Source organism: Aptenodytes patagonicus, chromosome 15, assembly GCF_965638725.1.
Source record: "Aptenodytes patagonicus chromosome 15, bAptPat1.pri.cur, whole genome shotgun sequence".
In the NCBI taxonomy this organism is placed as follows: domain Eukaryota; kingdom Metazoa; phylum Chordata; class Aves; order Sphenisciformes; family Spheniscidae; genus Aptenodytes; species Aptenodytes patagonicus.
Window position 1 is genome coordinate 883718 of NC_134963.1, and position 24363 is coordinate 908080.

Here is a 24363-nt window from a genome sequence, read left to right on the forward strand (position 1 = left end):
AATCATGATAGCAATAAAAAAAGACTGACTCAAAAACCTCATCACTTAAATTAAGTTGTTTTTTCCTGATTTGTATTTAAACAATTTATTATTGTGTGTATTTTCTTAGTTCAGAAGCAACAGCTTTTGCATTGCTCTAACTCCACCACTTTCAGGATGGCCATGTATAAAGGGGAACAACCCACTAATAGGACTTACACAAGATATATTTCTAACAGTGTAACTTGCCATACCTGGCAGCACACTAATTATGTTCTTTCAGTTTAAAGAACAACAGAGAGAAAAATACCCCAAATCTGTAGTGAAATAGTTAAGCTAGTACAAAATGACTGTAGAGCAAGCTTCAGTGAATCATTAATAAGCCTTTATAAATGGCATAATCACAAGACCTATTTCAGAGAAGTCTGTCTCAGTCATGTCTAAGTGATCAAATTATTGTGCACGGTATTACAAAAGGTACAAACAAGCTCAGTTCTGCCTCAAACACCATATTCATTCCATGTTAACTACTGCAATTGCACAATTACGCGCAGGGCTGGCTTTACAAGTGACAAGTAAGAAGCTTGTAATAATAATGTGTATTACTAGGTGTAATAAAATATGAGATATTAAGCTGTATTAATCGGTATTGCATCATGCTGATTCAGCTTCGTTTGATTATTAGAAATTTCAGCCCATACAACGCACTTGCACACTTTACCATTAAGAATCTCAGCAAACCTGATTCTTACATGGTGTGAAAAAGTGCAACAGATTGACAGGATGAAACCTTTGAAGCTGCTGGCCTAACGCTGAGTCAAAAATTTATCAGTGAAGCTGGCTGGATTGAAGTTTAAAGTCAAAACGGGATCCAAAACTTGAATTTTGCTTCTGAAAACAGAAGCAGCTATTTTATCACTCCTTTTAGGGGAAGAAACTAATCACTAAAACTGATTTAACTTAGAGTTGCAGTCATGGGTCTCTTGGCACATGTTGTTGACCAACAGACCTCTAGAAAGCATACCACAAACCCTATAGCCATTGTTCAGTCACTGTTTACTCCTCGGCAGCCTTTACCAATTCTGTGGCATCAGGACTGTAACAGAGCTTCCTTCTTATGGGCACTACTCTTCGATGTGTAAAAAGTACTCCATAAAGTACAGCAGAATTCTATAAAACTTGCAACAAGACTACCAATTTAATACTACTAGGTCTTAAACAAAAATATCATTCTAAGAAAAAAAATGTACACCAGAGTGAATTTATGCTGATAGGCTTTTTTTAATACCAGGCTTTGTAAAAAGCATGCGGGAATATCTATATTATACTAACATACATGCACACACACAATCTCCATTTTGGGTTTAATCTATTCCAGTTCCTCCTTAGCCAAATGTACCAGATGATATATCTAAAACAACAAACATAAAAACACCCCAACAAACCCACCACAGGGAACCTTAAAGAATGGAAATAACATTCAAATGAAATACATTTTTAATTATTGGATGATTTTGTCAATACAAAGACTTCTCAGATCAACTTACGTTACTTCTTACAGGCATAAGAGTCAATCTGATAAGTAAGACTCTGCACCAGAATGCAAGGGGCTGGTTTCTGTTATTTATACCACATCAGATTTGGCAACTCCCACAGCTTTCCTACCTGTAAGAAGGGGGATAACACCTACCTTTTTTATAACAGGAACCCCTCTCAAATCCCTATAGGTCACTGCAAAATCACTGAAGTCAAAGTCTTGTTACAGTGTATGTGTTGGCAAAAGAGGTTTATTGAATGCTGTACTTTATTTTGGTTATGAAACATTAACAGGAATGGAAATTGTCAATGTGTACCAATGGGGAAACAATCTTTGAATACAAACATTGTTGTTCAGCTCCCCAGCTGATCAGACTTGACAGAGCTTCTATGAAACCCATGGAGCCATGCCAATTTAAACCAACTCCGGATAGAGCCTTGTGTTTAATAAGTTTCACATGTCTGATGTTTTAATAAAAGTTAAAAAAAAAAAAAGAGAATATTCTTTATTATTAAAAAGTTATGCTCTGAATGGTTAGCTATCCAGTGATAATATTACAGCTTTGTGCATTCAGCCCACTATAGTACATACCCTACACACGCGCTCTCATATCTTCTCCCTGTCCAACTTTAGTTCCCACTGTGAAGAGCAGCAGAAGGCTGATTTGAAAAGAAGTGAAATAGAACCAGGTAGATTAAACTAAATACCTCACATGTGAAGAGTATTAAGATTTATCAAGCTTGTAAAAAACATTATCAACCAGATACTTTAACATGTAGAAGACACATGATAGGTGCTACTCACCAGCGACTTGGAAGCTTATTGGACTATGCCTGCATTGGTAAACTGATAACAAGGCAAAGACTGCCAAGACTGCCACAGCTTGGGATACTATAACAACCAAAAAAATATTTTTTTAACATTCTTTACTGCAAAAATTAGAGAAGCAAACACAAATACACATTAACAGACAGCTCTGCTCTTTTTAGTACAGCCAGATTGTCACTTTCAGGAACAACTAGCAGTGGCCAGCCATGTGGCTCCCACTACCCAAAGCTGGAGTAGGGAAGAGAGTCAAGAACATCCTTAAAAACTGGAAGGATTTTTAGATTTTCATTAACCAGATAAAAGCTCTATGACTAAAATGTCATTAAATGGTACATTTTTCAGAGTAATGCAAAGGTTTTCATTGAGTAACCAATGACCTTCTGTCCAGAGGGTTCTTAGTCTGGAAGAGCACTTTATTTGACCACTTCAAAATCCGCAGTAACGCATGTATAAGGTTGCACACCTTCCAAAAGTTCTAGAGTTGAAACATCCTAATTCATGTCACTGGCTGTACACTCAGCAACAAACTCTAACTGAAGCCAGCCTTTAAGACTGGGGAAGCTACACAGGGCAGAAGTCACATTTACCCACTTGTCCAACAGCATTAACCACACGCAGCACTTTTGTCCTTGTTCACCAGAACCTGTGCTGGTTAAAGCTAGCTTCCCGTATGGCAGTAGCTGATTATTGCCTCTTGCAGGAAGGAGAGATGGGTGCAAAACCTCTGCACAGCCTGAAGGTTTGGCAGGCACTGCCTTCTACAATGGGCTATAAAAACACGAATGCTTTGGCCACTACCTCAAAAAAAGACTCTCACTAATATTAATGGGAGACATTTCAGCAACACTTAGGACCTCTTATTGTGAGGACAGTATCTCCCAGAAACCCCTCCCTTTTAATGGGAAAAATTCCCATTAAAGAGTAATCGCAGCTATTTCTAATTAATATCTGAACAACCATTAATGATTCGTTTAGATTGTCCAAATAATCAACTTCTCCCATTAAAAACAACTTTAAGATACTTTTTAGAAAAATCCCCCACACTTTCTTAATGGAAAATTAAGAAGTCTATGCACACTTTGTTTGTCAGTTACAGCACATCCCTGACTTCATTTGCAGATCTGGTATTTCTTGTCAGGGGCCAAAAGACACAATGCCATATACACTCCCAGCGAATGTCAACAAGTGCACCACAGTTCACATGTTCCATTCGAGTATTCTAAATTCACACAACAGGCAGAACTCACCAGTCAGTGAAGTGAAGGAAGTGGCTAAATGGGCTGTCTAGGACAAGGAGCTATTGTTACGGAATGAGTTTAAAGTTGGTATTTAAAAAAAAAAAAAAAAAGAGTGGCCAGCAAAAAAATCTATAATGAATTAAGTAGAATCAATATTTGCATAAGACCTTGATTTTGTCTTTTGAGGACTTCAGAAAACTGTTACACTTCTGGCACATTGCCTATATACTATTCTTCCTTTCGTAAAATTAAAAAAAAAAAGGTTCATTTTCTTTTATAAGAAGGGAGTAAGTTTGGGACCGTATATTACAAAAAAGTACTGAGAGAGACTCTGTTAACAAAGCCCTGACTATACACACTTCCCTAACAAATCCCTTTGACAGATTCCACTTTGATAATCAAACAACATTGTGGTGAATGGAGTTACATCCAGTTGGCTGCCAGTCACGAGCGGTGTTCCCCAGGGCTCGGTACTGGGGCCAGTTCTGTTTAATATCTGTATCAATCATCTAGATGAGGGGATCGAGTGCACCCTCAGTCAGTTTGCAGACAACACCAAGTTGGGTGGGAGTGTTGACCTGCTCGAGGGTAGGAAGGCTCTGCAGAGGGACCTGGACAGGCTGGATCAATGGGCCCAGGCCAACTGGATGAGATTCCACAAGGCCAAGTGCCGGGTCCTGCACTTCGGCCACAACAACCCCATGCAGCGCTACAGGCTTGGGGAAGAGTGGCTGGAAAGCTGCCCAGCAGAGAAGGACCTGGGGGTGTTGGTCGACAGCCGGCTGAACATGAGCCGGCAGTGTGCCCAGGCGGCCAAGAAGGCCAATGGCATCCTGGCCTGTATCAGAAAGAGTGTGGCCAGCAGGAGTAGGGAAGTGATCGTGCCCCTGTACTCGGCACTGGTGAGGCCGCACCTCGAATACTGTGTTCAGTTTTGGGCCCCTCACTACAAGAAGGACGTCGAGGTGCTGGAGCGTGTCCAGAGAAGGGCAACGAAGCTGGTGAAGGGTCTGGAGAAGAAGTCTTATGAGGAGCGGCTGAGGGAACTGGGGTTGTTTAGCCTGGAGAAAAGGAGGCTCAGGGGAGACCCCATCGCTCTCTACAACTACCTGAAAGGAGGTTGTAGTGAGGTGGGGGTCGGTCTCTTCTCCCAAGTAACAAGCGATAGGACAAGAAGAAACGGCCTCAAGTTGTTCCAGGGGAGGTTTAGGTTGGATATTAGGAAAAATTTCTTCACCGAAAGGGTTGTCAAGCATTGGAAGAGGCTGCCCAGGGAAGTGGTGGAGTCCCCATCGCTGGAGGTATTTAAAAGACCTGTAGATGTGGTGCTCAGGGACATGGTTTAGTGGTGGACTTGGTAGTGCTAGGTTAACGGTTGGACTTGATGATCTTAAAAGGTCTTTTCCAACCTAAAGAATTCTATGATTCTAACATGGAAAACTGATGCCTGGTTGTGGAGATCATTAAAGATTATTTGGCATTCTCATAAAATGGAGTTAACCCTATTTTTTTGCCCAAATTCTACTCAGAATAACTAGATTACGTATAATCACCTATGCAACTTCCAAACGGAGAAGCTACTACTTGAGTTATTTTGTAATATTACTTACAACAAAAGGTTGAATAGGGTGATAAGCAGAAATCAGTCAGTCCTCACTGAAACACAGCTTCAGAGATAGTTGCATTTCACTGTAGTGCATAAGCAATCCTTACAGCCAGCAGAGTGTAGAGTGCCTTTTGCTTTGTGTACTCTTAACAATGAAATGCAACATATAATAGTAAAGATGAAATCATTATATATTCTGCATAAGACTGAATGTACAGCTTTCACCCTTCATTTAAACACTATTTAATTCAAGTAGGTCAGGGAGGAATTTGGCCCTCAGTATATTTAATGAAAATTCACACAAATAACCTTACATTAATTCTTAACTGTGCATATTTAGCTATTCAACCATTTTATTTCATATACAATCTACTCTAAAAACCTCAACACTAATTATTTATGAATTACAGCTCCCCTCGCCCAGTGGCAATCAGCTGAGTGTACACAGATTCAGTCTGGGGTCACTTACAGGGGCTGTTTCTCCATAAGAGTCACGTAGACCCCAGTAACTTAAACTCTTTCATTAAGTTTTCTTGGAAGTGGTTAGACCTTAAGCCATAAGACTGCAGAAAACTCATGCTTCATCAGTTTTGTGGATAAGGAATTTCATTCTGGAGCTATTAATCAGGCACTTTGCACAAAGTCATTCAGAAAAAGTGAAGTTGAACTTGTCCTTTTTCATATAAAAAAATATGTAAGCACATCTCCCCTCTCCCCAGCCCAGCTGCTAATCAAGAGGATAAGAACCTACAGCTTCTACCAGGTACTGTCAGACTTTTAGCCTAACCAGTGCAGGCTGCTCCTTTCACATGAAGTCACATATTCAAGCATCTACATGTACAGAAACATGGCAGCTGTTAATAGAAAAGCTGTGCTAACATAATGTAATGTAAAGTCTGCCTGAATACAGCTCAATGCAAGTATAATTGTAAAACAGTCTGGTATAATTGGGAAACAACTTTTAGAATCCCCATAGCCTGGAGTTTCTCTCTGAATTGAACGATATTTTCTTAGGAAACAGACCTTCACAAATGGCACTATTGCTTCTGCATGACTTACCTTGCATGTCAGAGTGATTTGCGAGCTTTAATTTAGAGATGTAAGTAGTTTATCATCGCACATTTAAACAGTTAAAGAACACATATCAAGCAAAACAATATTTAGAAATCTAAGGCTACCACAACACCAGTTTGCATCATTACAATAAAGTCTATCAATTCAGTAAACATGAGAAACAAATTATGAAGTCCTCCCTACACAAACAATACGACTTCGCAGGAGGGAAATCCCTGCTTTTCATGCTGTTCCCTCTATTCAAAGTCCAAGTATTTCTAATGGAAATTTTGTTTGCTATGGAGATGATGATTCAGCCTTCTTTTTCAATCACCAGCACATCACCATACTTACAGCAAGTGCACAGATTTAGAGGAGGGTGTGAAGATCTCTCTTTAGGGTTTAATACTCAAGGTTGCATACATTTTTAAAAGTATCCCATGAGCTAAGAGGAAGTAAGAGCAACTTCTAAGCCAAGGCTCTGAAGTCTGAGCTACCAAATTAATTGATGAAGCATACCAACTCTGGGGTATCAGAAGACAAGCTACAGAATGAAATGCTGATGACAAACAAGATGCACCTGACTTTCTGGAATGGGAAATTCTGGTATAGGTGAACTCTAGCAACAGGTAAAATGAGCAGGCTGTTACCTGCAGTACAAGCTGCTGCCAGGCGGTTGCCAGTGGCTGACCATTGCCAATGTTGCAAATGCTCATTCGGTCTGCTGGCAGATTGGCACGCTCTAGTTGCAAGGAGACATTGCGCCGCTCTTCCTCAAGTGCACGGGTAAGCCGCTCGAAACGAGCCTCTTGCTCTTTAACAGATGCTAAAATGCTGGCAGCAGACCTGATATCATAGTCATCCATGATTGTTTTCAAATGCTCCTGCCTGTTAACTGACCAGGGCAAATGAAAAGGGTTAGGTAAAGGGGTGGGGAGGGCACAGGTCAGAGGTTAAAAATAAAAATGCACATTGTTAGTCACCCTACTAAAATACTGTTCACTCTAAGAAGCAAACTGCAGTACTCCTTTCCATCTATTGATTTGATTTTAAATTAAAAGTAATTAATCCAAGGTTGCCCTGTTAAAAAAAAAAACAAACCCACATGCTCACCTTGTAAAGAATTTATATTTAATTCCTTTGATCTTTTTGCTAAAATTGCTCTGACAAGGGTTTTCATCCCTCTTGCAAAGCTAATTTCACTGTGCAAATAATAATGTACTTAAAAGAAATATATTAAAAAAGATACAGATTTGGAGGGAATGAGGAACACAATCTTTCTCACTATAGACACCTGGAATTTTTGTCTTTAATAGCACAAGTGAGAAGCTTAACATTTTTAAAGACAGAAACTTCATGGTGCAAGACAACAGTTGTGTCCATTTTTTCCAAGTGAATGGAACCTCCCCCAAATTTAGCAGACAGTAGCTGAAAATAGTTTTCATTTTTAAATTATAGAGTTCACTGTAATATGGAAGATATTTTTAAATGCAGACAGTGCAATTGCAGTTGAAATGTGCTTGATGATTTCAGCATGGTAGCCAATGAAACAGTCCTTCATGCAGCTGTTCGATAATAATGCAAATGAAAAAGCCAAAATCAAACATCTTCCACGGAAAACACACAGGACTGCTTGTCTCTCAACGCAGAAAAAAGAACAACTCAGAAACCAGCTAGATGGGATAGATCTTCTGCCTTATGTCTTCTCTAGCAGGGTTATGAAGTATTCCATTTAAAACCCTATCTCCATCTGTATGGTACATGCAGCAAAACTCCCCACTGACTCCACAGATCTATAATGTGAACATCATTTAAAATGTTTTCATAAGAGTATAAAATCAGCAACATAATATAAGCTTAAATGGTGGCTTCAACAGAACCCTTTCACTAAAGCTAAACAAGTAACTAGTTTACTACTATTTACTACTAAACTACTTAGAGCACCTCTGAGATGAGCACAGAGGCAGAATTTTCTCCAGCTCCTGTACTTCAAGAACAGTTCATATTCTGCGCTGAGAGTTACGTCCCTAGAAATTGTCCCTTGATGTGCAAATCAGGAGCGATTCTTCCTGCTATCAGAGATTCCTTGTTTTCCACCTATCAACAAGGATTTCCATGAGCACTGATAGTACCAAACACTGGTTTCCTGAAGCTTTGCATTTCATTGTTCAGCGCCTTTAGATGATGCACGCTCTTGACTGATGTTTTCCATGACTGTTACATTTATCGGGTCTCTCCCCTGTGCTGATCCTTTGGTAGCTAATGATAACATGGTCATATACTGTTATGTTCCCAAAAGAGGGATATTAGTAGATATTAAGCTGCATGTTTTTACAGTTTGTTGGAAACTCCTAAGTAGGCCCGAGGTCTCCCTTCTTTTGTCATACGTGGTTGAAATCATCCAACAAGCCCAAAAGACGCTGGGGCAGAAGTAACAGACCCAAAACCAATGACGTACACCTTGATTTCATGGGAAATAACCTGCCACTAGCTCTGTGGTTCACTGTTAACTCCTAGGGAGTTGCTGTTGAAAGGAATCAGGGCGATATGAAATCACGTTGGAAACAGTGTAAGGATTACCATGTATTAATCTCATAATGTTTACATATAACCATGATTCGAGCCTTTCATGTTTTCAGACCAGTAAGCAGAAGTGACTTTTCTCATTTTTGCATTGATTTAACTTCTACTGAGATTCTGAAAGAAAACAAAAAACCACCAAAGGGTTTTCCAGATGTCGCAAACTAGTCAAATATAGACCAAGCTGTCAACTTCAGAGACCTTCCACACTGAACCTTGTTTTGCTAGATTATTAAAAGTCTATAAAACCTTCAGAGAGTACATTGGTTTCTGCAAAGGAGAATCACAACCGTCTAAAAGGATAGTGTGACTCACAGGAAGCCTGTATAACACAGGACAGGACTGCGTGACTCACCTGCTGCATCTCAGCATGATTTAGCCCTGGCACAGCTACACATAAACACAGCCAGACTTTCTGGACCTAAGCTGGCTCATGTGCATGTTTCTGCTTTTGTGCTTCCCTGCTTTGCACAGATGGAGACAGCTCTGTTTGTTGTCTTTCCGCCCAGTAGTGCAGACATGCTCGCAGACTCCTTAGAGGGAGTGTGAAATAAGTGGGACTTCACAGACCCAGGCGCTAGTCATATTTTGGGAAAAACATACATGGGGGTTGGGGTGGGGGGCATTTCTAACTATGTATTCTTAAAGACAGCTACCTGCTTACTAATTGTCACTGCCCTTATGCTAGAGCAGAGGAACAGCCTGACTGACACACAGATCCAAATACACCTCAGATGAGGGGATGCTCCAGGCCCAAGAAAAAAAAAAAGAATCCGGATGGGTCAGGGGTTAATGAATGGAGACAGGCTCCTTAGAGATGCTGCAGAGCAGGAACTCAAGTTTCCTCAATCACTCCCCACAGGGGTCCATCTTTCAGGCAATTCACTGTCTGCAGCTAAAACAGCTCTTTCTCACATGCGACTATGATATGACATAGCCGTTATCTTTTGGGGACCCAAGAGGTTGGATACTTCTATGGACTAATTTCAAAAAGTGAATCAAGTAGGGATGTAGGAAGAAGATGACAAGATGTAAACTACAGTAACGAAATTTAAAAAAACAGGTTCCCTTTAGAATATATAATGCAAGTTTCTGTTCTAAGGAAAAGCATTACCAATAGCAGCATGAAAAATCGAGAAGCACCTCCTCTAATACAGATTCTGAAGCAGTAACAACTTTAATAATAAAAGTCAGAGTTGATGACTGAGCTGGTATATAACTTTCAAGTCACATTCTGAGAATGTGACAAAGATCCCATTCAGAAAATCCTTAATGAGCTATAAGCCCTTGATGCCACACATGAGAGAACCTAGAAAATTTGGGTTCTATAAATGGTACAAATCTCTAGAGAGCTACAGAGATCTCCATGCAGAAAATATAATGTTAACCTCCCTACAATCATAAATACTGTGCTTTTCTCTGTGCAAAGAAAAACACAGGCAGAAAATAAACTATATAAATTTTCAGATGTACAATTAGCGACCATAAAAATCCTAACTACTATGCAGAAACAACAGCAGGACCAATAACTGCCTTTTAAGAACTGTGGGACAAAGGCAGACTTCTGCATTTCAAATGTTTTATTAGCAGATAAATTCTTGCTTGCTGTTGATTGCACTCCCAATTATTTACCCAGGGTTTCAACAATTTACATTATCAGCAGTCTAGACTAGAGCAGAAAAATAAAAGTACTGACTCATGAGTTAGTTACTGAGGCTGCCACTTGCAATTTGCTATCATTTGTAAATAAATTCAAGTGCACATTGAAAAGGGTATAAATAAATGAAAACATTAGACCTATAGCAGCCAGGTAAAGATTATTCCTTAGACTGCACTTCTAAACACAGCAAACAGTTGCCTACAGAGTGTCAAAGGCTACGCTGACAGCAGCAAATCTCTCTCCTGCCTACGTGACTCTAAATATATTAGTGTTGCGTTAGAGTTAGAGCAAAGTAAGAGGATCTGTTTTGTCAGACTGTTCATATGAAGAACTAATGCATCATATGGCCTCCTGTAAGTCAATACAGCTTAAGTGCTCAATAGGGATGAAAATCACCCCCCAAAAAGGGGGTCCTACGCACTACTAATACCCCAGCTCTTTGAAGGCTCTTGGAAACACTGACATGCCTATGGTCACTTGGTACTCTGCAAAAAAAGTGAGTAAACCATGCACGCTAATTTTGCTAATATAGGATGTAGCTGATAGTCAAGAGTTTTTAAAGAGCCCTTGAGATTAAGAGGGGTCAAGTTCTGTGAGATTTGGGCACCTAAATCCTAATGGTCCCGGAGAACCTCAAATCACCTGCACTTTTCAAAGTATTCTTGACTGAGCTGCGTTTGAAGAGAACAGTGTCCACCAGTCAGCTACAGAACATCGCAGAGGCATCTCTCAGCAGGAGGGGAAGTAGCTCTCGGGGCACACAGGAGATTTCTCAGGTCCAATAGTCTGAATACTGAGCATAACTGTCCCACTATTGCTCTCTCCCAGCCCAATTCAAATCCACTAGGTCCTGCTGACAAGAGATGGTACTATGATGAGCAACAAGAAGCTTGTACATACAGCAAATCAGCAGCTGTAGGAGCAAACATGAAGGCCTGTGAGCATGCATGGAAACAGTAGCTATGCGCTTCTACAGGGAAGAAAACCATCAGAATAAAAGCAAAAATGGGGCTTAAATAATCTACGGAACTGAAGCATAATGCATGCTAATTATGTTTTCACCCTGAAGTGTCACAAGACATGAGTAGCATAAAATGACTGTTAGCCCCCATGCAATATCGGAAAGCATGCAGAGAAAACCAAGCGATACACACCTAGTGGATTACTGGGGTCTGAACGTTAGAGCTGCTGTGACATCCCCCACTAAGACCAGAAAAGTATGGACAAAGCAGGAGAGCAGCCTCAAACAGAACCAGCTACAAGGGAGAGGAAAGAGAAGACAGAGTTAGTTAATAAGGTATTACAGCCTCTTCTGTACACAGTCATCTCCCAGGTTCTCCTCGCTATGTTGTATAAATTATTTATTATACTGTTTTCCTCCTAACTTGGAGGAAACAGAAACAATATTCAGAGAAGCCAATCCTGAGACTCGTAAGGAAAAAAAAAAAACCACCCTGGTTAATCTGATTTGTTATCAGTGATCAATACTTGCATGTTCCTTCGAGACTTACTGTTAATGTCCTAAATCAGGGAAAACTCTGGACTGGAATGAGGATGTTGAATGTTACAAAACTGGACATTGTAGCCAAACATTTTAAAACACAGAAACCTAACATGATGCTCTCAGAAATGAGAATAATTATTTAGGCACGCAACTTTAGGCCCCATGTCTGATGTATGAGCCCCCAAATGGCTCAAGATCATTTCATAGATACCTGTTAGAGAGGGTACATTAATTTCTAAAAGATGGACACTGCACAATAGCTTACAGCCACTTTGTTTGTTCTACATGTCTGTAATTTGATCCTATATGAAACCCAAGCGAAAGTAGGTTTTGGGATACTAGGTCATCCGTGTAGCTCTGTAAATCACTGACCTGTTTTGTCTTAAAACAGTTAGCACCAAAACTTCGCTGGGTCAGTGACTGCAAATTTAGTACCTGTTTTTGCTGGAGAATGTACAGAACAGAATCCATTTCGCAAAGGCATGGTTCTGTGAAGCAGTATATCCAGTTTTAAGCTACTACCACATCAAAAATGCTGCAACCACATGGCATGAAATGCAGAGCCAGTACAAACTCTGGTTCAAATGTTTTAGAACATTTTCAGAGAGTAATTTTGCCCCAGCAGATTTTATGCTTGACCAGGTACTGTCTGCCTTCCTGAAGCTAGCATAAACAAAATTTCTTGTGTTTCAGCCAAGTTACCAGAAATACGATCCTTTCTTTGCATGGATCCAATCTCAAAGGACGTGGAACCATCACGCCAAAAAACTCGTTTTTCTTAGACTGACAGAAATAAATTCTATGCTCAGAACTTACTAGATATAACAAAGCAGTGCAAAGATATGCCCAAAGATGAAAGTCAGGTGGCAGAGTGAGAGAACGACTAATTCTCAAGTAAATGACCAGCAGGAATAAATTAAGCATAATTCAGTTTCTACAGATAAAAGAGCAACACTGTGGAAAGTAAAATAAAATATATATATATTACACATAACAAATTCCAAATAAACTGCTTCTCAGACCTTATGGCGAAATCTATCCTGAGCCTGGCTCCTCTCGTTGCTGCTCGGTTGACTGAGTTCTAATTTGACCCTTACGTGACAATCTCCGCCAATGAATAGCAATGAGGAATTCACAAAGAAAGCTATTTCAATATAGTTCTCTCATAGGCACAGACAGACATACTGTGTTGGTGTCAAAAGAAACAAAAAAAAGCTGGTCAGGGTTTTTTTGTTCCTTTGGACAGAAGCAGTCTGTGAAACAAGGCTTGAACTAGGGAAGGAACAAGGGCAGAGGAAATGCTACCAGGAAAACTCCTTCAGAAGGAACTTTGGATCTTAAGGACATAGCAATGAACACTGCAGCTCACCAGTTCTATTACTGCAGAAAAAATGTCAGTGTGTAATATTTGAGGTTTTACATCAGTAGGAAATTTCATCCGATCATCCAGCAGGAATCATTTTGTAGAAATAAATAAATTCTGTGACTAAATTTGCAGAATATCAGACTACGGTCTGGGTTTGGCAACGCCAACAAAAGAATCCAGACACACATACATCTTTGTATGCGCAATACAGTTCCAACACTTCACTCACTACAGAACTGGCTCTGGTCAGTAGCACCATAACATCTCCAATCTTACCATAATCCTTCCCAGTCCATTTGAAAATTAATACTTTAATTAACCTCTTAATTAAAAGCACTGAAATCATATTGTATTAACTTACAAAAGATACAGTTCTCAGCAAAAAAGAATACAGAATTTTCTTATATCTAATACATTCTCTCTCGTGGATTAGTCAGTGCATGTTTAAATGATACCAGTCGTCTTTCTACAGCTTCCCTTCAGTAACGATTCCTCACTTCAGCAGTTTGCTACTAGGAATTTTTTGGGTTTTCCTTCCAAAAATTCATGCAGTGTTTTCAGGGCTTGGTGATACAGTGTGCCTACATAGCTTTAATTATACTGTTGCTCTATTTCCCTAATAAGATACATTTCAATTGCTATACTGTACTCCCAAATGGAAAGGAAAATAAATTAGAGCAATACAGAACACCTTTATAACAACTGCATACATATAATAGCATAAATAACTCAGTAATGCATTAAACTTCAAATTGAAATATTTTTACAAGGGCAATTTTTAAAGTAAATGTTTTAGCCTATGATTAGTTTTAGCCAACGTAAAAAATTTCCATTTCTCTTTGAAATTTATCATTCATAGACCAGAACAGCGTAACAGCACCTTTCTGAAGCAGAGCTCTTGCTCTCCAGGACCTAAGAACTTGTCTACACTGAGTAAGCTGAAGTCTTCTTTCACAGAGCACTCATTATGCCACACTTCCTTCAAAGATCAGTGTTTGTGTTAATTAAGCATAGAACAGCACAGCAAAGCGGCATCACGTTACCTCACACCTACTAAGTGTCCACACTAAGGTTTAATGGGGTATGCGATAGTCTATAAATTCACACTGTGCACTGTAAATCCTCTGTGTAAAGAAACACTCCCCATATATTTTCATGTGAGTGTCTAGGCGGAATAGTTTTTTTAAAAATCTTGTAAATATCAAAAGACTGAACAACGTAGAGATGGCTGAATTCTGACTTTAGTACACATCTGCTGAATTTGAATGTGACAGTTAAAATCCCTTGCTATTGTTCTATCTCAATAAGTCTTAATTCTGTCAACTCAGCCACGACTATGAAAATATTAGCATTAATATTTCATTCCCTACATAAAGAGAATCACTGTTTTGCACAACTTAATTTCTATTTATCTACTTTAGTTGGGTGGCATTTGGGAGACAGCACTCCCCTCCCCCCCGTATCAAGAAGCCAAGTCTGAAGTAACCAGCTGAGCTGAATGGTGTGCACAAATCTCATGGAAAAATTCAGAATTTTTTGAAGATTTCAGCAATTCCATTTGCTTAATACTGTACATTATAATGAATAGGCCTATGTTTACATATCCCCAGAAACTTTTATATTCCTCTTTATATTTTTTGTTTTTCTACAGAAATAAAATGCAACTGGGAAGTTAAAGCTAGAATGAACAAGATCATACTTTGCTATCTCTTTTGGAATATGAATAGTAAATTTGCTGCTTCTCAAACCTCTGACACCTTTTCTTCTGCCTTGGAACTTTCCAAACATGATTGTTACCGGCTTGATTAGTTCACAGGCCGATCACTTTAACACCATAGAACACATGTCATTGCATCCTAAAGCTGCTGCATGTCATTGATTTTTCAAAGGTCTCCCCCACTGAAATCAATAAGGAGTTCTACTTAAAAATTGATTGCACTTTGTGGTCCCTTTCTGCTTCATGTATATGCAGGTTTCCAAGTATTCACATAGATGCTTTTAGCAGAAGCTATACGGTACCAAGCTTCACCACTTCCTCTGACCCCAATCTGATTCTCACTGACATCAATAGACAGTTTAACCACTGTGCTTCCACTGCGAGCAGAAACAGACAATCTGTGCAAACTTTTATCAAGTAGAAAATTCCACTATAACCATTTTACTAGAATACTGTCTTCCAAGCAGCTAGGAAAAAAAAACCAAACTCAAGCAATACAGCTTATGTGAATGCTAGATAGTATCAGGCATTAAATTAACTATCAATGCATTGTTGTCTGCATAGGGTTGTATGGATGGACTGGGTCTGATCTCATTTTCAACAGAAATACTTCCTTACCGTAGAGGCTACCTTGCAAGCAGAGCCACCAAAAATCAATAAGTCTATTCTTAGAACAGGGCTATTTCAATGAGAAAGAGAAAAAGATAAAGATCAAAAGCAGCATAGTTCATAACTTCACTCCCTAGTTCTTCCCCTAGTATTTTAAAGCTTGGCTTTGGCCATAAATAAGCCAATCACATGAACAAACTGTTACAACCTTATGCAATTACTTCCACAGAATACTTAAAAGATTTCACTAAACAATATACAAGTATCCTCATTTTTCTTGGCTTCTAGATGTTTTGAGTTTTGGTAAAAGGGCTTCCATTTTAAGAGAAAAGCTACTGACAGAAATGCAGTCTGAAACTGTGTGTGTGTGTGAACCTACAGCTGAAAACAGCCATATATTTACAAGCATTAAATCTCCATTTCACAAAACGTAGGAACAAGAGAGTCAGTGGGTAGGCAGCAATTTCCATAGCCAGACCAGTTTCTCATTGGCAAAATGGAATAACTGAAATATTACAGCAAGGCTGGAAAATCCTGCAGATGGTCATAATCATCCTTTCATAAAAGAGATTATTGTGCTATCTTCTAACAGATAAAATAAATAACAAAATGGCAAGCAACAAAGATCAGGTCAGCTGTGCAGTTAGGTTGACCAACAGCCTGCTTCATCTGTTCCAAATGATACAATAACGGTGTCAGTAGACAGTGTATTTAAACTAACTGCCATTAGTTAGAAAATGGTCATTTCACCACACGGTTTGAGAGGAGAGGAAAAAAATCCAACTGTGACCCCACAGAACAGTGAGTGTTTAAGCTCAGCAACAGATGTGTCAAATGAATTATCCCAACCATGAGGAGTTAATTGATGCTATAAATAGTACTCTGCAGACAAAAAACCCCAAAAAACTCCACTTAATTCTTGTATCCAAAGCACACAGTCTAGCTTTGCTTATCAGTTAACTATTTTCCTTTAAAGAAGTGGGCTTGGGTGTTTTACATGTAGATTAACACAGAGAGATAATTTGATTTCAGGCTATTGAGAGATTTCCTTCCTTTTATGTTTCAGAACAGGGCTGCATGCAGCTAAATGAGATCCGTAGATTACAGCAGAAGAAAGGCTACATAGCTACATTCCTGGGTAATAACGAATGTTTTTAATTCTAGGGCTCCAATCTCAGGGTTTATGAGGGCATTTCCAGTTACTACTTTTAAGATTAATGCAAATAAATGCATCAAAAGGAAATAGATCTTTTAATCCATCTGAATCAAATACTTAATATCTCCCATAGCATTTTATGCCAATAAACAAACTGGCATTGCTAGGGGGGGGGAAAAAAAAAAATCACAGTTCTGAAGTGTTCAGAGCAAGCATCTTCCCTGTGGTTTTCTTACTGCTTTCAGGAGAAAAACCAAAACAAAAACCCCTCTCCTGTTTTTCTAAACACGTGTCTTGTTTAACTCTCACAGTCATATCTAGTGGCTTGTGTGGCTGCTCTATTGCTCCACCAGGGAACTGAAAACATTAGTATAAACAGGAAAGGAAAAATGTCAATATTCATGTTTAATTCTGGAAGCTACTAAATCAAATTAATTTTATCAGCTGCTTACCAACCAATCCTACTGCGTTACTCTCCCATATTTCAACCTCTCTCATTAAAAACAACCAGATTTTGACCTTACATTGCTTTAAACCAGGAACAGTATCAATGAAGAGGAGATTAAAGCAATACAAAAAGAGGGAAGAAACAGAACGAGGCCCACTAGCTCTAATTCTCTCCAGTAACATCTGTCTCATTCTAAATCAAGTATTTTTTTTCACAAAGCTAAATTTGGAAGCCTGAGGCACTAAGTAAACCTACTCCATTAGACCAAAACTATAGATCTGCTTTCTGCAACTCTATGTGCAGATTCAAAGATGGCAGTGATAGACCCTTCACTGTTTCAGCATCTGTGTATTTAAAATGCAGTCCAAGTTCATTTTACCCGTGTAAGTTTAGGATGCAATCCAAGTTTGTGCTGATTAACACCACAGCTTTTTAGTGTTACAAGGCAAACAAGCATTTGAGAACTAATAAATAATATCTGAGCAAAATAAAAGTATTTAGCTCATCTGATGTCTTGAATAATTATCCAGCTCATGCATAAACATATAAAGGCAGGAAAAACAGATACATTTTAATGATAGTCTCAGAGAGACTCATCATTCCATAGGATGGATTTTGGCGTGTAACATCTCTCTAACATTGCCAACAGAACAGTCTTTGTTACACATTGGAAAAACGTCCTGCTCCAGAGCGTTGCCGCCTGTTCGAGGGGCAGAAACAATGTCACAAGAACTGCCAATTTAACTTACCTGTTTTCAGGCGCAAAACATTGCTGAATCTTCAAAGCAGAAATCTTTATCACTGAGAAGCATTTTCTATTCTATTAGCCAAGCATATTGGCTTCTTTGGGGTTACACTGGCCGTCAAATAGCCTTCAGAGAATCATGTCCAGGACGTGCCTCGTCCATATCATTGGGTAAATCAAGATGCCATAGTAACCCCATTGATTAGTCCAGACTCAAGCGTTCTTTACTCATTTAGATCTTCACTTGCATGAAGCAGAAATGCAGTGCTGTGCTTAGTCTGCAAAGTGTTACATTCGTACATTTATCAAAAAGTATTTTTATTACATCACTGCAAATAGCAATTTTCACAACTAAGATTCATATCTTTATTATAAGAGCTTTTTATTCATTGGCTTCTAGCTCTATCAAAATTTAAACGTTTGGGCTGAAGTTTTCCCTGGTAGATCTTTCCTTTAGGCTTTATTTGTCTTTTAGGAAAACTTCAGCTAGAATAATTTGACTGTCACTCATATCAGTTAGGGAAATCTTTGTGCAAGTTTCTTCTGTTAGTGGCTCTGAAGACACGGTCAAGCAGCCTGCTCTCAGTCGGCAGCCCTACGGCTGGCAGCACAGCACCGGGATATGGTGTCTCCCTTCTGCTCCGTATGCGGCTGAAAGGGTGGCGGAGGTCACCACAACCTTGCAGCTGGCAACATACCAACACCCCTGCTGAACCCCCAGGGATTCCCCCTTCTCCCTATCCCTCTTTTCCTGCCTATAAAACCTATTCTGAATTTGACCTTATCATAAGCCTCCATTTCAACTGGACAACGACCACATTTAAACTGTCGTCTGTGCTGAGGTTGACCCTGACCTGAAAATCAGTAGAAATTGCGGAAAGTATTGGATTTAGGGGTTCACTATCAATTGTCTTTTGGACAGATCGTTTTCTTCCAGATAGCTATAGTTAGACACTGACCTCATCCCTTCCAAGGCTATCCTACTTTTGTATCTTTGACTAAATCTTCATGCTTTTTGTAGCTTATATCGCACATCAATAATATTTCTTCTTTCCAGGAATGCACTTATCACTAGTGCCTAATTACAGTTATTTGGAAGCAGAAATATTTCTTTCAGATCACTGAAGATCTGCTCCAAGAACCAACTTTCTATTCAAACATCCCTTTTTAATAACCATTCTGCTGGTAACTGCACTGAGTGGGAAAAATAATAATTTTGCTTTAACTGTCTAGCCACTTCAAAAGTTTAAAACAAATTTCCTCTATTATATCAAAATTAAAATCCTGCACGGTATAAATAGGAATGCATTCCAGCTATAATAAAAACTTTTAACTCATTTCATTAAGACTATATAAGTAAACAGAGGTAAGTAGGAGACAATTCCGACAGTAAATACAATGTAAACTCTGTTGAGAATCCTTCCCACAAACGGCTTTGAAACTTTAAATGGGCTATATACACTTTCAGTTTTAACTTATATAAAAGGGACAGTGTTTAATCTAAAAATAATCAAATGAAAATGGAAAGAACTTTATAAAAATCAGTAACATGATACTTATTATTCAGAGGATTATTTTCAAAGAATGCTTGGCTAAAACTATGATCCACCTACATTGAGAAAAATAAAGCAGTACACAGAAGGGAGTAGTATTTCAGGAAAACAACAGAGTACTTTAATATTTAATCCCATTATTCACCACCAAGCCCTCAGATTTAAAACAGACACACCAAAGTATTGAGATGAATTCACAGCAGCTGAAAATGCTTGCGGTCATCCTCTAAGCAACCAGAGGACTGGCCTTTCCATCTCAAGAGAGGCTAAGACATAGTTGGCAGGGAGGGAATGGAAAGAGGAAGACACATCTTAAGAGCATGACCCTTGCTGCGGAAAGAGGTGGAATGCAGGACATAACCATAGCCTTTAATCTAGCTTGTTCAGGTACAGAAAAACCTTAGGAAAGCACGAGCACAAGCTGAGAATGGGATAGGAAGTGAATGCTTAGAGTCCGCCTGCTGTAAATGTGGCCGTAGGAAGAAGTCATGCAGTAAGAGACATTCCCTGCTCTGTCAGGGGTAGAATGAAACTAAATGAGGATTTCCATGGTAGAAGGAGAAGGGAGACATGGATCAGAGATGGTGTGAAGTCACAAAAGAGAAAATTGTCATCCCTGTTTTCCTCAGCTAGCACTTCAATTTTAGCCTCGCCAGTGCGTCATCTCTCAACACAATATAGAGTTACAGAGGTTCCTGTCCTAGTTCCACAGTTTTAATATTTATCATGGGTATTTCCTTCTTTCTGCTCCTCAACCATTCTACCATTTTAAAACAAATTTTAGTAGGCCTTCAATAGCATGCAAACTAATGAATTTCTGAGAGGTGTAAAGATAATTTAAAAAAATAAAAGGACAATGATTTAAGAACATACATGATGACAAAGCAGCAAAATACTCAAGAGACTTGGTGAGCAACTGCAGAAACACAATACCTTTTATAGTGTTCCTTTCTTGTAGTGGCTTTAAGATAAAAATTCTCCCTCAGTTCGATGATAACTCTGTCAGAGAAACAAAGAAACATAACAAAAAAGACATTTTTATTCCATCTAGGGGAAGCAGGAAGAGGGGATTATTTTTAAATAATTGATAACATTTACATAATACAGTGGAAATCTATTAGTTGTATCTCCCCTTGGTTCCCCTTCCCATCCTGAGTCATGCTGGTGTACAAAAAAGTGTTACTTCCGACATCTATTCCACCATCACCTGAAACCCTATGGAAATCCCACAGAACTGGAGTGTAGAAAGTAAACTCCATAGGGAGAGCTCGTTTGGCTAACTAGCTATTCCAATCCTCTTGATCTCTCTCCAAGTGCCACCCATATGTGCATATATCAAACATTTCCAAACTTAGAATTTAATCCAATATATTTAATTCCCCATTGATTCATAGATTTAAAAGCCAAAAATGTTTCCTTCATAAGCATACACTATAGTATTTTCAGTCATCCAGGTCTAAATACCATCTAGTGACTCTAAAAGTGTCAACTGTGGCTACGTAAATACACCTCATCCTGTCTGACATTTTTTCTTCTAGCAGCAGAAAATAAGAGAAATTAGGGCAGGAAGACATTCACCTTCGCAATTCACCAGAAAGAACTCAACATTTTTCAACATCTCATTTTTTGTTTGAGCTTCAGGTAGTATTCCCATTACAGCATTACTTATCCTAGAAATTTCTCATACAGATAACAAGCAGGATGCCTTGTCTTGGATTCCCAGTCTCTTTCTCTGTTTCTGACACCAAGAACATTTCAAGTAGATGATTCCTGCAGATCATGCTTGCTTAGTTCCACTCAGGCTAAAGTTTACCCATAAAACAGACATGCCACTACCCTTCCACTTCCAGCTTGCAACATGGCTTCATCATTAGACCCTTCCCCTCCGCTCCTCCTTTGGCTGGAAGGTACACTAAGGCCAAATAAATACACCACTGGTCAGCAAGGAAAAACACTTCAACCCTTCAGACTCACTGTAACCAAACAGGTGCTAAAACAAAATTATACATCTCTGATGTAAGATGAGGGTTTCTTTGAAGCCTAATTTCTTTTAGCTTTTGTCTCATAACAAGAATATGACTACCTCTGCTAAGTAGGCTAATTTTATGTATTTTATTAAAATATTCTCCATTTTTAAATCATTAATTATTTCTGGCTTATGTTTAGTGTCACCTGGAGCAGACAAAACCTACTTAAAAAATACTTTGCTTGATTTTTCCTTCCTCCTTTTCCACCTGTATTTTTTCTTTTAGTTGATTCAGCGTCAAGAAGACAAGCAGCCTAAGGCATCCATCTTGACGTGGGACATCCGGGGTAAGACCCAGATCCACTATAGCCTTCATGTATGGCTGTGGGCTATTTAACCTTTTTTATCATATAATCTGGGAAGAAACTGCATTTTCCTACTTCACAAGATCTCATAAATATATATATATAAAATATCATGAGGTATCAGGTACTTCAGAAAAGAAACACCCACACGATTACTGGTCATCTTCTAGTGATAATCACATTTGTATAGTCTGAAATTTAGTGTTGATTATCAAGAAAAAACTCCGTGTCCTTTCAATACAAATCTAATTATTTCCTTTTATTCTTTAAGCAGAATTTTTTGTTAAAACATTCAATACCTTGTGCAACCAGAAAGTTTAGCAATAAGATAAGAACAGATGATCAAGGCAAGTCTGGAGGAGGCTGCATTGCCAATACAACACATCCTCACTGTGGATAAAGCAAAGAGGTGGGTCAGCAGGAGTTGTGACAGTAATTCAAAACCACATGGGCTACCTCCTCTTGCAAGGCAGGCACTATTCTACCTTGTCTTGTGAGTGACAGTCCCTAATGTGCTGAGTTATGGCAAACAACTGGATCAGCTGATGCTGACAGACCGTCCCGTTCTTACCACATTCACATGGGTGCAGCCTAACTGACATTGGGAACCCAAGCATTGTTTTATATTGGCTGATGCCAGCTGAGAGCTTGAGCCCAAAATCCTGGGAAGCCTGGAGCTTGCTGAGGCTCATGGCTATATTGCAAAGTCCCTTTTTCAACCCTTGGTTGCTGTCCATTTGATAAGATGACCTGTACTGCAGGGGAGAGGGAGAGGTGAAAAAAAAACCACCAGCTTGGACCACATGACATTTAATAAAACACCTGTACTTCATTACAAAAACGCTGCTTCATTCCAGTGATATACTTTTATCGCTGATTTTAATCAAGTATCTTACAGCTCTCAGATGAGAAAGGTGGAGAAAAACCTATAATGCCTTTTCAAATTGCTTGTTATTGCTCACTTGTAACTAATTACCCCAGTCACACTGTTAGAGATTCTGAGCGGTTTTATGTTCGCTTGCCAACAAATGACTAAAAAAAATGAAATTAGACAATTAGTCTCTAGCTATAATAACTAATTAAGATAAATATGGTCAGAATAAGGAACTTAACAGAACATCAAGACACTGACACTGCAAAATGCATGTGAAAGTAAAGCATCTATCAGCAAACAATTTCTTACCATTTAGCGAGTTCCACAACTGCATCCCAACCACCAGCTTGTTCTTTTCCTACTCCAGTGAACGTAATTAGTTATTAAAACTTCTTTCTAATGTGGTGAGAATGTGAGTAGCTTATTGGACTATAAGAAAGCTTAGGGAAAAATACCATCGCAAGTGTATGCAGCAGTGACAGACCAGTATTTTTACACAAACAGCATGATGGAAAGTACTGTAGCAACCTCTCCTACTGTTTGTTTTTCCTAATGTCTTATTTTGCATCATCCGCTAAGCCTGGGCTATGCTGGCAATCCACTCATCATACCTTCCTGGTCCCTTACTCCAAAAGCTTCTGAACATGCACACAGATCTTGAAAATTGTTACTGCACAGTCAGTTGTGTGAGAAGCAGTCTTCAGATAGGTAAAGCATGGGTAAATCCACTGAATTCAGTGGACTTGCTTGGCCTTTGGTTCACACTGCGCTAGGCTGCTTATTAGTGACGTGGAGACAGCGTTACGCAAAACCACTAATGAAATGCATTCTGTGGCACTGAGCAGATTCCTTGCCTGTGCATAGAAATAGGTGCCATGAAAACTGCCAAGTGTGAGGCAAGTAGTAAAGTCCAAAATAAGTGAGAGAGGCAATAAAATGGTGTGGATAGACAAGCAGACTACTTTTCAGTTCAGCTGCAATACTACTATAAGCACGTATTGCAAAATCTTGCCAAGGGCATGGATGGAAAGCCTGTATCTTTGGCTCCTTCTGTCACTCAAATGAGCTTCTCTCTGGCATTTCTGGCACTAAAATAACTAATAAAGAATTTGGATGATGTAATTTATTTGGAAACAGAAAAATTACCTGCAGATCCATAGCTACAGCCCTCACCACACACTTCAAACCCAAAATCAGCCTTAGTGGACTAATGTTTCTCTTGCTTACAGCAGTATATTGCAAACAGCACAACTTCAATTAACAAGAGTTACACCAATGGAAAAAAGAGACGAGTGGAAAAGAGCTCACTTGGTCCCCAGTTAAATGCATCTGTCCATGTTTTGTCCATATTGATTGCAAGAAGCTCATACCCTCCAATTGTATGTTTTCCTCAGCAGGGGCTTTGTCACAGATAAATCGCCAGAAGTATAGGCAGAGCTGAATAGTATTCTTTGAGCTGTATTTTGCATCTGCTGTGATTTACTTTTCTTAACCAAGAGACAAGGAGGTGAGGAGAAGGAATTTTTTTCCCTAAGCTCCTTCTTCCTTCGCACCATATCCTTATTTGCTAAACTGCTAT

The 24363-nt window shown here is 39.1% G+C and overlaps 1 protein-coding gene across 11 annotated transcripts in view; it reads right to left on the reverse strand.

Annotated features, from left to right (window-relative positions):
* ARVCF (ARVCF delta catenin family member) overlaps positions 1-24363 on the reverse strand; it is a 299641-nt gene that overhangs the window by 169481 nt on the left and 105797 nt on the right. For 4 of the 11 annotated variants that reach the window (XM_076353123.1, XM_076353124.1, XM_076353120.1 and 1 more), the window contains exons 3-5: positions 20513-20578; positions 11636-11737; positions 6892-7136 (exon numbers count right to left, since the gene is read on the reverse strand). In XM_076353123.1, coding sequence (XP_076209238.1) covers positions 6892-7107 — 216 coding nt within the window. In that variant the 5' untranslated portion in view covers positions 7108-7136; positions 11636-11737; positions 20513-20578. Of the gene's footprint in view, positions 1-2320; positions 2340-6891; positions 7137-11635; positions 11738-18030; positions 18083-20512; positions 20579-24363 lie in introns of those variants that run through there. The other 7 variants (XM_076353131.1, XM_076353126.1, XM_076353133.1 and 4 more) reach the window with 5 other exon arrangements.